The 12,614-nt window shown below is 47.1% G+C and overlaps 1 protein-coding gene across 2 annotated transcripts; it reads left to right on the top strand.

Moving 5' to 3' along the window:
* Nucleotides 1-1,601: 1,601 nt before the first annotated feature.
* On the top strand, nt 1,602-11,548 carry PRODH2 (proline dehydrogenase 2). Of its 2 annotated transcripts, none has more exons than XM_083580329.1 (10): nt 1,602-1,817; nt 2,911-3,104; nt 7,666-7,786; nt 8,194-8,277; nt 8,388-8,468; nt 8,566-8,712; nt 8,861-9,027; nt 9,669-9,779; nt 10,564-10,652; nt 10,778-11,548. In XM_083580329.1, exons 1-10 carry the CDS (start codon nt 1,659-1,661, stop codon nt 10,945-10,947), a joined length of 1,323 nt encoding a protein of 440 aa, XP_083436455.1. In that variant the 5' UTR covers nt 1,602-1,658; the 3' UTR covers nt 10,948-11,548. The 2 variants fall into 2 exon arrangements, with proteins under 2 accessions (XP_083436455.1, XP_083436454.1); XM_083580328.1 differs by having other exon boundaries at nt 1,602-1,910.
* The last annotated feature ends 1,066 nt before the right edge of the window (nt 11,549-12,614 follow it).

Genomic DNA, 12,614 nt, shown 5'->3' with positions numbered 1-12,614 from the left:
AAAGGGGGAAATGCCGGCAGGGAGTTGTAGTCCAGCGTCAGTGGGACAGCCCACAGGCTGGCTTTGGGCTACAATCTGGAGCGGCGTACTACCAAAAGCAGGCAAGATTCCTGCGCTAACCGGGCCTAGAGACAATCCGTTGCAGATTTCAGCAGTTTTAATGTCTCTCCCTAATTTCTTGTGATAGGTTTTTTTTAGTTCCGCGTAAGCCTGGCTGGACGTTTGTATTAAGCCCTTGGCTCAGCTTCCGAACCTAAAGCATTTATTTCTCCTTATCTCGGCAGGCCTCAGCTAAATCACCTTCAGTACTTAAGGACAGAAGCTGCAAAGTCTTGCGCTGCCTCCACTCTGGGGGGACTGCATTGCCTCACTGTGGCTTGTATCTTCTGCCCTCTGCGCATTTGTAGGGCCCCCTTTGGCAGGTGACCCAGTCATTTTTAATTAGAGTTAATAAATTCCTCAGGGAGACCTCCTAAGGCACACCTCTCAGTCCTGAGGGGAATGCCCAAGTCGGCCATTTTTGGACCATGTCCCAGCTACCTTGTGCTTGTGTGTTTAAGCAAAAATATTCTTCCCACCTGACATGATGGGCTTCCAGGCAAAAATGCAGAATGGCGCCACCCCACCCCACCCCACGGGGGAATTGTAGGTGGGAGTTATTTGGTTTGTCAGAGGCTGGCTTCTGTAGGAGCAGAAATTCTCAGCCCTCTTAAGGCTCAGCCTTTCACAGAAACAAGACACTGGATATGTTTGTCACTCTAAACTAGGGGTTGTCAACCTGGTCCCTAGGTTTCAGGATTCTAGGTGGGCGGTAGGGGGTTCTAGGGCACAAGCTGAATCCTTCCATCGAGTACTGGTGGGCGGTAAGGAAATTTTACCATCAAGAAAGATGCATTAGTGGGTGGTAGGTATAAAAAGGTTGACTACCCCTGCTCTAAACCAGGCATAGGCAATCTTGGCCCTCCAGATGTTTTGAGACTACAATTCCCATCATCCCTGACCACTGGTCCTGTTAGCTAGGGATGATCGGAGTTGTAGGCCCAAAACATCTGGAGGGCCGAGTTTGCCTATGCCTGCTCTAAACCATTGGCTGCCATGCTACACCAGCCTTCCTCAACCTGGTGCCCTCCAGATGCTTCGAACTGGAGGCATCCGGCCATCATCCGGAGCTCCAAAATGTAAGTGCTGCCACGGAAGGAAGGATCATGGAGTCGCAGAACAGTAGAGGGAGGGACCCAAAGTGCCATCTAGTCCAATGCAGGAATCACAGCTAAGGACCGATGGATTGCAAGTGTGGAATAAACGTAGCAGTAAAATGGCCTGTTCCACAAATCGAAGTGGTCAAGTAGGTAATCCTTCAAATAATGGGTACCCTTCAAAAGAAACGGCCTCTGATGGGATAAAACAGTTGACTGCCTTGGAGTGCTGAAGTTTAATAAGTGACTTCTCCTCCTCAGCAGTTTTTCTACCCTACTAAGCTGCTCCCCCTCCACCTGCCCCCACTAACCTGCTGAGGCAGCACCTTGTCAGCTGGGTCTTGCACTTTTTCTCTACTTCACCCCTCCCCCCGGGGTTTCCTGCTGGCCCCAAACGCTGTGGGATAGGCAGCAGGTGCTACACTCTGTCCAGAGCCGTGGCCCTCGGACACAGCTGGCGGCATGCTGAGCTGCGGGCCTCGCTTGCCGCACCGTAGGCTGGCTTCCCTCTGGGCTCCCCAAGCGGTTTCTTCGAAATCTACATCTCCCCAGCCAGCCCCCCAAGCTGCTGCGAAGGACCCCACGCCTGCCCACCTTTCCCTGAACTTGGACGATGGGAAGGTATTCCACCTGAAGAGCAATTGGGAGATCACTCGGGGGCTGCTGGTGTTCCGGCTCTGCTCCTCCCCATGGCTGGTTCAGAAAGCGCCCACGGTGAGACCAAGAGGGGGCTCAGATCTTGACTGGCTGCAGGCCACCCACCCGCTCAATCAATTCATTTCCAATTACCACCTGTAGCTTAAGGGGTGCCCCACAGTGCTCTGTTGTGGCTGGGGAGAGTGGGGTAGGTTAAGGGTCTTTGGGTCAAGCCGTGGGATGGGTCTGAACTGTATTCAAAAAGGAGTTTTGTTTCACCTTGTCTGTGACAAATTGTTGCAGCGTGAAGCACTGCTGCTCCAGAGTCCAGTCATTCAATTCCCTTCCCATTCCTGCTGGTTCTTCTTGCCCACCCCCCACTCCTCCAGGAGCCAGGCAACATTTCAATAGGTGCTGAAGATTTGTAGCCCTCATTTGCAATCAGCTGCCCCTTCCCATAGGGTCCCCTTCCCCCCCAAATATTTGTTGAACTTCTGCAAGCCTTGCGGGACTCCCCGGCCTGATGACACTGCCCTCTTGTGTGTTGATGGGACATTTTGACTCCAGAAGCACCAGCACACACAAAACCAACATCAAAAACTATAGGGAACAAGCAGAAACTGCAACAAAACAGTGCAGAATGCAGCAATCCTCAGGATTCCCAGCTGCTCCATTCCACCCCCACCCCCCAGCATTCCAGTTTTGACTGAGCACCCTCAACCTCAGCGAGATGCTTTTGGTGGGGTGTCACTCCCACTTCAGTTTCCTCCCCCCTAAAGTTTATTGAGGTACTTCTGCAAACTGTGATTCCCCCAAGGCTACTGATATGTCCTTCCTGTGCAAGGTTGCTGTTGTTTTGGCTATGTGAGCAACGATGCTCAAAATCTGAACACTGGTAATGGAGGGAATGATTGTGCCATGAAGTTTCGATCCCACTTGATGCCTGAAATGGATCCTTAATTGGCAGGTGCACCCATTCCTTGAACACCTCTGCCATGGCCTATTTGTTAGCCTTTCAGACTCGCCGTCGATGTCTACGTAGAAGTTGTCCCATAAACCTTTTATTTCTCTCCACCAGGTCCTTTCCGTCTCCCGGCGGGTTCTGGGCCACCGACTCTGGACTTCTGTGCTCCGTCTGACGCTGTACGGACAGTTTGTTGCTGGCAAAACCCACACAGAGGTCAAGGAAACACTGCGACGGCTCCAGAACTTGGGGATCCGTCCTCTCCTTGCCGTCCCCATAGAGGAAGATGTGGGGCAGGCAAAGGATGGGTGAGTGTTGGTTGAGAAAAGTGAGCGGGGGGGGGGGCACGATTTGGACAGCCAAAGAGAAGGCTGTGCCTTGATACTATGAGGAGAAGCATAGGCAGCCCTAGGAAACAAGTTCTCTGACAGGGGTTTAAAAGCAAGGCACATGATTTAGTTAAAACTGGTGAGAGGCTGGTGGATTTGATTCAGCTTCTCACTTAGTCCTCTGTACTCCACTCACATATGATTCAAGCATAGTTCGGGACGGATTCATATCAGCACTGGATTTAGGGTGGGGCCCTCTCTCACAGGGCCCCAACCCAACATTGAGAAGATCCATAATCAAGAAGATCCATTTGGGGCACCAAGTTTTGGCCTTACTACAAAAGATTACCAAAGTCTGCCCTTGCTTTGTCTTTTACCTCTGTGAGCCTGTCACACTTTATTGGCGGATAAATGAGCTAGCTGGCGCTTTGTGGGGTGACCTAATGGCAATGGTGCATGTGGCCCCAGAGGATAACGATAATTTAATAATTTTTTTATTTGTACCCCACTCATTTGACTGGGTTGCCCCAGCCACTTTGGGCGGCTTCTGAGAAATGATAAAAACGCAGTAAAACAACAAACATTAAAAAACCTACCTATACCAGGGCTGCCTTCAGATGCCTTCTAAAAGTCAGATACAGTATTTGTTTATTTCCTTGACATCTGATGGGAGGCGTTCCACAGGGTGGGTGCCACTACCAAGAAGGCCCTGTGCCTGGTTCCTTGTAACCTCATAGTGAGGGAACTGCCAGAAGGTGGGGAGAAGTGCTCAAATGTCAAGTGAGGAAGCATGATTCACACATCCTTATCTGCTGCACAAAGCTGTCTTCACAACCTGTTTTTTTTTATCCGGTTTGTGTTCAGGAAGTGGTTATCCAGAGGTTAGGTGCTAAGGGTAGCGATGCGTATTTTCACACACAGCAGATTGCAGCCGCTGCCAGTGCAAGATATAAATCATTCGCCCTTTTATCTCACACATGCGAAATCACCTCTTGCTGAAAATGGCAAGAAACCCCAAAACAGCCCCCTTTAAAATGCAATCTCAGAGTTTCAGAAAAGCACCGCCGGATGAGGGCCAGACAGTCCAGATTCCTGCTTCTCACAGTAGCCAGCGCAATGCTGTCAGGCATAAAGCCTTCTCTGGCTATTCTCTGTGCTATACTGCCCCTGGGTCTGGAGGTTCTATTTAGCTGACATGATTAAGAGCTGCTCATAGACTTATCCTCCGTGAATGTGTCTGCTTTCTAAGAGCGCTTCCAGATGGAGGATTAATTTACAAATGGCTTGTTGGCAACAGCTTCTAAAAAAACTTATTGCGGAAAGGGTAAATCCAGATTAAATGGCGGGGGCGGGGAGTGCAGGCTGGCATTTTGGTCCTAACAGTGTTGTGCGGACACTGCGAAAAAACAAAAACAAAAAACAAAAAACCTTTCATGTGTGGAAAAGCTGCCCATAATAAACAGTCCATCTGGTCACAGTTTTCCTCATTATGCTGAGATGCATTGTGTTCTTAATTTAATTATAGGAACCATTTCTAAAGGTGCATCACCTACACCTATAAATTAGCCTAGGCAAATTATGCATATCCGTGTCCTTTTTTGGTGTGATTCGTAAGTGGCTTCCCTGACTGGAAGAATTGCCATGGAAGGGAAATCTTAGCTCTGCTGCTTTGGTATTAATATTTGCGTTATTTTCGTATTGATTTTGTTATACGGCATCTTTTGTTGTTGTTGTTGCTTTAATATGCATTGTAAACTAGGGTTGCCATATTTCAAAAAGTGAAAATTCCGGGTGTATGTCAGCCCTATGTAAACCAACTTGGGATCAGTATTATGAATAGACTGCCTTAAAATAAATATTGAGGGTTGTAACCAACTTAGCTTCACTCAAAGTAGATGCATTGAAATTAATGGGTGTGACAGGTCCATTAAGTTCAAAGGGATTACTCTGAGTAAAAGGCTATAACAATACGGTCTTAAATTAAATAGTTCATCATGCCAGCCTCAACGCTGAAAGGAAGAGTAGATAATAACCTGGGCAGCACAGGGCATTGAGCTGAGGGGACTAACAACAAGAACAACAATATTTATATAGGTACCTACTGAGAAGATCCATTTAAATAACAGCAGTACCAAAAGGAATTATTGTGAATATAATAAATATTTGTCCTTGCTCAGGGTGCTGTATTGCTAAAGTCCACCCCCAACCTGAAACTCTTTCTCCCTTCACATCTCTCACCTGTCAAAACTGCTGGTTGTGGAGATTCCATCATTTAGGCACCTGAAGATATCAGGGCTGCCATACGTCCAGATTTTCCTGGGCATTACCGGGATTTCAAAGCCGGAATTGACGTCCTGGGTGGGGTGGGGAATTTCCGAAAGGTGGCGCTTTGTCCTGGATCTCAGGCAAGTCAATTGAAAAACCACGTTCAACAATTTTGGATGTTTCCTAAAAAACTGAACAATTTTGGTGGTCCCCTGGTTTTTACTTTTTGAAATATGGCGACTCTAGGTACACATTTAGGAAAAATCCTTAACGGAAGAAGCAACGGCAGATCCCCCTTTTTGATAACATCAAACAAGGTCGCTATCCGGATCTGCTTCAGGCCTGATGTGAAACACGCAGGTGCTTGACTGGGAAAGAAAGCAGGTGCAAAGAGAGACACGACCATCTTTGAACTAGCCAAACAACAGATTAATTTTGTGTGATATACTAGAGTCCGTTGAAGCCAAGGCTGTATACAAAGCAGAGACTTAAAGCACATTCCTCCACCTGCCCTCGCAATGGCGGGAACTATAGTTTTTTTAAGGGAGGCAGGGATTGTAGTTCTATGGGAGGTAGACTACAGTTTTAAATGCACAGCGTGTTGTTCAGTCCCCCTGCTGAGTTAGGCTGGCCTTGGAACGTTCTCTATAATGATTTGGCGGGTGGGTGGGTGTGTTGCTTTCCTTTTTGCTGAATTGTTAATACTGCTGCTTATTTTGCTCTCAGTCTTGGCTTAAAAACCCTCCAACTTTTTATGATTATTGGAATTGTTAGCCACCTTGTTTATTTACTTTTAATGCTTTTCATTAACTTTTTGTTACAACACATAAACACACACACTAAGATACAACGACAATTAAGAAACAAACTAAATAGAAAGCACAAAACAAATAACAAATGTATAACCATAAATCCGTATGCTCTTGCACGCGGACTTATGTTACCCTACTTTATATTTCCCATTCTTATTCTTTTCTAGTAGACTTCCTACCTCCTCAAAGCGGGTCTATTTTCCTGTTTGTTAAACGGTTTCTTTCTCATTTCATCATTTGAATATTTTGAAATGGCAAAACTGACGGATACAGTTAGGGGACAGTCTAACCAAAGGTTCCAAAAAGAGTGGAGAGTGTATAGAGATTACCTAAAAAAAACAGTGTCCTCAAATCAAAACCTGGACTTGCTTTGAGTAATTTTTGCAAACCATAATATGGTCTATAAGTACAGTAGACGGAGAAGGGTAGACATGATTGTTAGTCACCTTAAAGCACATGACTTCCCCTCAAAGAATCCTGGGAATTGTGGGTTTGTTAAGAGCTGTGGGTTGGGAACTGTAGCTCTGTAGCTTGACCTGGAGATGTCAGGATTTGAACCTAGGACCTTCTGCACCCAAGGCTCTGCCGCTAAGCTAGAGTCCCTTATGGTGTGAGAAAAGGGGGCTATAACTTTCGGCGCCCACCATGCTGCCGATCAGCAACAACTATTTCTTTAACACAAATCATCTACCCAGCATTGAAGAATTTATCAAATAGACACATCTCATTTGGCCCTTTACTTCTCTTTGGGGAAACTGGCAACGAAAGCTTCAAGGGGATCATTGAACAACAGGACAGAGTGAAAGTGAAAGTTGGCCCTTGAAGGTTTTCAGAGAGTTTGAAAGTGTTGCTCTTGACAGATGTTGCCTGCTGAGTATTTTCAAGCAAAGTGGTAGTACCAGAAGGAGATTCTGCACTGACTTTGGGATAGCTCAGTCGGTAGAGCATGAGACTCTTAATCTCAGAGTTGGGTTCGAATCCCATGTTGGGCAAAATATTCCTGTATTGTAGGGGTTGGACTAGATGACTCTCGTGGCCCTTTCCAACCCTACAATCCTATGTACTGTATATCTGAAGGAGCGTCTCCACCCCCAGCGTTCTACCCGGACACTGAGGTCCAGCGCCGAGGGCCTTCTGGTGGTTTCCTCACTGCGACAAGCCAAGTTACAGGGAACCAGGCAAAGGGCCTTCTCTATAGCGGTACCTGCCCTGTGGAACACCCTCCCACCAGATGTCAAAGAGAACAACAGCTAACAGACTTTTAGAAGACATCTGAAGGCAGCCCTGTTTAGGGAAGCTTTTAATGTTTGATGCATTACTGTATTTTAATATTTTGTTGGAAGCCGCCCAGAGTGGCTGGAAAAGCCCAGCCAGATGGGTGGGGCATAAATAATAGATTATTATTATTATTATTATTATTATTATTATTATTATTATTATTCTATCTGCTTTGCCCCAACCAGGGAAGACTGGTATGACAAGAATGCCCAATCTATGCTTACCTGCCTGGATCTGTCTGCGGTTGGTGCCATCAATCCCATGATGCAACTGAAGGTGACGGCGCTGATGGCAGCTGAGCTCTGTGTGAGTCTTGTGGCATGGCAGAGGGACTGTCGGGGCTTTGGGGGCAGCAAGCTCTGAACGGATGTGTATCCTTGGTTTAAGTTACATTTATGTACCACTTTAGACTGAACAGAAAAATCTGAAGTGGTATTCACCACAGAATTATAAAACATAGCATGCAAAGTAACTGGGCAGTGTGGGGAGTATCATGCAATTATCCTCTTGGTCATGATGTCTTAAAAACTATTTGCTCTAGAGACTGGTGCCTCTGCTTGCTTCTCTTGCCAGCCCCCTCTCCTCCAGGATTCTACCATCTCAGTCCGTCCCTTATTTTTGATGCATAGGACCTCATTCTGGCCCAATTATTGTGAAGGGAAGGGAGCTATCCTGCTTTTATTTTGGATTACTTTCCCCTGCTCCCTTTGCAGAAGACCATCGCCCTGCGTTTGCAAGAGCAGGAGACAAAGTCGGACCTGAGCATCGAGAGAGTGGTGGCTGCCATGAAAGGGGAGGTGAGGAGCCTTTTCTCCACTGCCTTCCGAGTGGATTACATTTGCTCCAAAGAGAGCTAAAACTTTATTTGACCTGTGTATTATCTCCCACTGTTCTCCTGCCTCCACAGGAGCTGAACTTCGGCTGCCTGAACCAGGAAGAGAACCACCATTTCAAGAAATCGTTGAGGCGGCTCAATTCTGTAGCGCAGGTACTCTAAGGGGAGGACGGAAGCAGGGGAGCCCAGCCCTGGCGATGGTGTCCATTTTGTTCTGGTTCTCATCTTCCCAACCTCTTTCCGTCTGCAGTATGCTGTGGAAAAAGGAGTCCGTGTCCTGGTGGATGCAGAATACACCTACATTAACCCCGCCCTGACACTTGTCACTGTGGCAATGATGGCTGTCTGCAACACCCAAAAGCCATGGATCTGGAACACATACCAGGCATATCTCAAGGTGAGTTCCTCCCCCAGAAACAGTCCTCCTTCTATCCACCTTACTTCCTGGAAGTAAGGAAGGTCTGCTCTCACCTTGACAACTCAGTGGTATTGGAGGACTCCTTTCCTGTTCTACTACAGTCTTTGGCCAACTTGTCTCCCTCCAGGACACCCTGGAGCGGTTGAAACAGGACATCGCCCTCACCGAGCGCTTGGGTGTCTGTTTCGGAATGAAGTTGGTCCGGGGGGCTTACCTGGAGAAAGAGCGGAAACTGTCAAAAGAAAAAGGATACCCTGATCCTGTGCAGCCCAGTTGGGAGGCCACCAACGAAAAGTGAGGAGGACTCCACCCTGTTCCACTACTCTGCGGGTCATTAATATGAGGCATGAAATTGCCCATCACTCGTTAGCACACATGGATAGCAATCTGAGGTCACTGGGCTGCATACACACCATCTATTGAAAGTACCGTACTTTTCTGTGTATAAGACGTGGGTTGTTGTTTTTACTAAAAAATAATGTTAAAAAGGGGGGGTAGTCTTATATACGGATAGTGCATAGGGGGAACATGTGATTGGTTACTGCCCCCCAAATAGAGGGTGTCTTATATACAGGGGCGAGTTATACATGGAAAAATGTGGTATATTTAAAGCACAGGGCTTCCCCCAAGGATCTTGGGAACACTGCCTTGTTAAAGTTTCTGGGAATTGTAGTTCTGCGAGGAGGTAAATCTACAATTCCCAGGATTCTTTGTGGGGAGACATGTGTTTTAAATGTGCAGTGTGTATGCAACTGCTATTCTCACTTAAATTAGACGCATTGCATTTTTCTATTATCAGTTATACAGTAGTGATTTTTTAATGTTCATCCATCCATATAAACCAGCCTATACAAATTTGATGCACAGTGCACCTCTCTCATTTTTTGCCCCCTCTGCTTCATTCTCTTGCCCTCTTCCTTTTTCCTGTGATCCAGTTACCAGTGCTGTTTGGATTTTGGTTTGGATCAAGTGTCTCGAGCCAGGGGAAGGTTTGAGATGATCGTGGCCACACACAACGAAGCGTCCGTGATACACACAGTTCAAAGGTAGGGGGAATACCACAAAGGGGAAGTGAGTGGGGTTGTCTTTCTACATAACAAGCACCAGCTGGCATGTCCACCAGTTCTGATGGTTTGGACATATGGGTACTCTCTGAAAGTGGGAGCCATGGGTGGGGGGAATAGCCTTGGAAGGGAGCCTCTCCACACTGCAACACACATACATACACAATTGTATGTGTAAGCATTGTGCTGCCTTTCTGACATCAGCAACCAATACTCCAGTCCATATCCACCTCTCAGATCTATTTGCATGAAAGCAAGCAATATATAAGGGAAGTGGCATACTGCTATCATGACATGCCTAGGAGCAAAATATTGGTTGTCGGCATACAGAGGTAAAGAAAAATCAGCACACATCGTCTGGGCAGACAGCTGACAGCACATGCATCCCTTCGGGAGGAGGACAGGGACACATTATCCAGAATGTTAGAAACCTGAGACAATAGCAGCAAAAGAAGCCCCATTCACATTATGCAAAACCAGTACACAGCACACACAGCCGCCATTGGTCAATGTAGAAATAATACTTCCATTGTTTCTTACAGCAACCCTGTAAAGCTGACCCCATAATATTATCCCCATATTGCAGATGAGGGCTTGAAGGTGAGGTCTAGCGGCAAGCAGCTCGCCTAAAAAACCAGCCAGCGTCTTTGTGACTGAGCTGGACTCCTAGCCCTTGTAGCTTACGGCTTATGCTGTTCACTGCTATGATACTCTCATAACTTCTCCCCAACCTGTGCTGAAATGTGCTTGTTTTATCTCTTTTAAGGATGGCAGAGATGGGCATCGACAAGGGTGCTGGACCGGTCAGCTTTGGGCAGCTGCTGGGCATGTGCGATCAAATTTCCTTGGCACTAGGTGAGTGTAGCGTAGACCCCGCTTCCCACAGATGCTCTCCACACCCCCATCCACTTCCGTTCCTCCTGCGATATCATCACCTCCTTTCTCTCTCTCTCTTTTTAAAATCTTGTGCCCAAATCTAGGCCAGGCCGGTTATGCCATCTATAAATCTATCCCTTTCGGCTCTGTGGAAGAAGTAATCCCCTACTTGATCCGCCGTGCTCATGAGAACCAAAGCGTCTTACTTGGGATCCGGAAGGAGAGAGATCTGCTGCAATTGGAGCTTCGGAAACGGGTTCTGGGGCGGCCTTGAGGGAATCTAAATATCCCAAAGAACTACCCCACCTCCCAATGCTTATTCATGGAACCAGGCCCCTACATTGCAATGTCTCCAGCTCACTTCCCTCATGATCTTCATGATGGAATAAACTGCCCTCTTGGGTTACCTGGTTTCCAGCATCCCAAAGCCCTAGACTCATGGGTTGGGGCTTAGTGATGTGATGGGCTTTAGTGTTGTCTGCGTAGGACCTTGTGATATCATGGAGCCGCTAACTCTAGAAAGACAAAAACTGAACCCTGCCAAATATACGAGACAGGGGAAAGAGCTAGAAATGTGAGGCCTGGGAAGGGGTTAGAATCAGGGGGAAAATGCTGAAGTTTTTATTTTGAAGATCTCAGTGGGGGTGGGGAATGAAAGTTTAGGAAAACACACTGACAAGCAAAACTCTTATGCAATGCTTTCTCTTTCAGAATAATGAGTGGTTTAATTTTTTATAACCAATTACACAGTTGCAAAGCTCCTGGATTCAAGAGTAGTAATTTGAGCTTGGCTGGTGGCCTTGAGATCTAACCTTGCTGCCCTGAGACCTTCAGCACGGATCCCAAAATCTGAGAGTGTCTTCAGCTCCCACTTACTGTGTGTTTGCTGCATTGTCAGAGCTGGGTTTTTAATCCATCTTCCCATGATGTTATCCCAAATGCATAAGTATCCCGTCCTTTGTTACAAAGCACTACTGCTTGAAATGTTGTTTCTCAAACCAGCTTTACACCAACTGGAGTCCTTTAGCCATTCAGATTCGCTTCTGTTTATGTACACACCAGGGGATGTTGATGAGACAGATGAAAAGCCCTTCTGGCCAATGGCCCATCACCCTGCCCCCAGAATCCTGTTCTCACAGTGGCCAACCACAGACGCCTGTAGGAAGCACCCAAGCTGGACATGAGCACAAGTCTTTTTGCTATGCAAAGGTGTTCACACCCCAAAGCACCTGCCCACCCCAAAATGTGCTAAAGGAATTCCACACAAGCAATAACTGGGTTATTTTTACTCATCATGTTTTCTGTGTTAAGGGGGAATCCAGATTAGATGTTTTAAATAAATAAAAATAGTACAGGCTGGCATTTTGAAAACTGTGATTACGTGTGCATACTGTGAAAAACATGTGTGCTGTTGCAGTGGCTCCAATCCCAGAATAAAGGCTTCTCTGCCTAGAAGTGCCCTGTGTCCTCTTGTCCTGACTGGCTTGGTTTGGTGCCGAGCCACGCAAGGCCAAACTGCAAGCCAGGTCTGGGGGGCGGGGGTGGAGCACAGATGGAGAAGGGTTTTATATAACAGGCTTAACCAAATTTGTGTCCTAGCGAGTTGGAGTCTCTGAGGAGAAGGTAGGTTAGTTGATGTTGACTCCTGCCATAGCACGGGGGTTGGACTGGGTCTTTTCCAGCTCAACCATTTCGTGATTCTCTGTGGGCAGGAACAACTGGATGACAGATCCAACAGTTCCACATTGCCCAAAGGTGCTAGACAGGGCAGATAAAATGGGGTTTTTGCAGTCGTGCCCTCCAGAGTGCTGCGATGGTAGGCAGGCTGCCTTGTTTCTCTCCGTGAAGAGAACGATTGGGGGCCTGCCTGTGTTTCTGGATGGTCAGAAGTGGCAGGGGAGGGGGGTTATGACTTGGCTTAATCTAAATCAGGAGGGGTTG

The sequence above is a fragment of the Podarcis filfolensis genome (genome assembly GCF_964270895.1).
Source record: "Podarcis filfolensis genome assembly, chromosome: 13".
NCBI lineage: Eukaryota > Metazoa > Chordata > Lepidosauria > Squamata > Lacertidae > Podarcis > Podarcis filfolensis.
The sequence above is the reverse complement of the archived record's forward strand: the minus strand, read 5'-3'. Positions and strand labels throughout refer to the sequence as shown.

Excerpts from the sequence above, each read along its gene's own strand:
- PRODH2 (XM_083580328.1), top strand. The coding sequence starts at position 1,659 with ATGCTGAGCTGCGGGCCTCGCTTGCCGCACCGTAGGCTGGCTTCCCTC. Across the intron at positions 3,105-7,665 it reads GTGGGGCAGGCAAAGGATGG|GGAAGACTGGTATGACAAGA; the intron begins GTGAGTGTTGGT and ends TGCCCCAACCAG. Across the intron at positions 8,469-8,565 it reads GGCTCAATTCTGTAGCGCAG|TATGCTGTGGAAAAAGGAGT; the intron begins GTACTCTAAGGG and ends TTCCGTCTGCAG.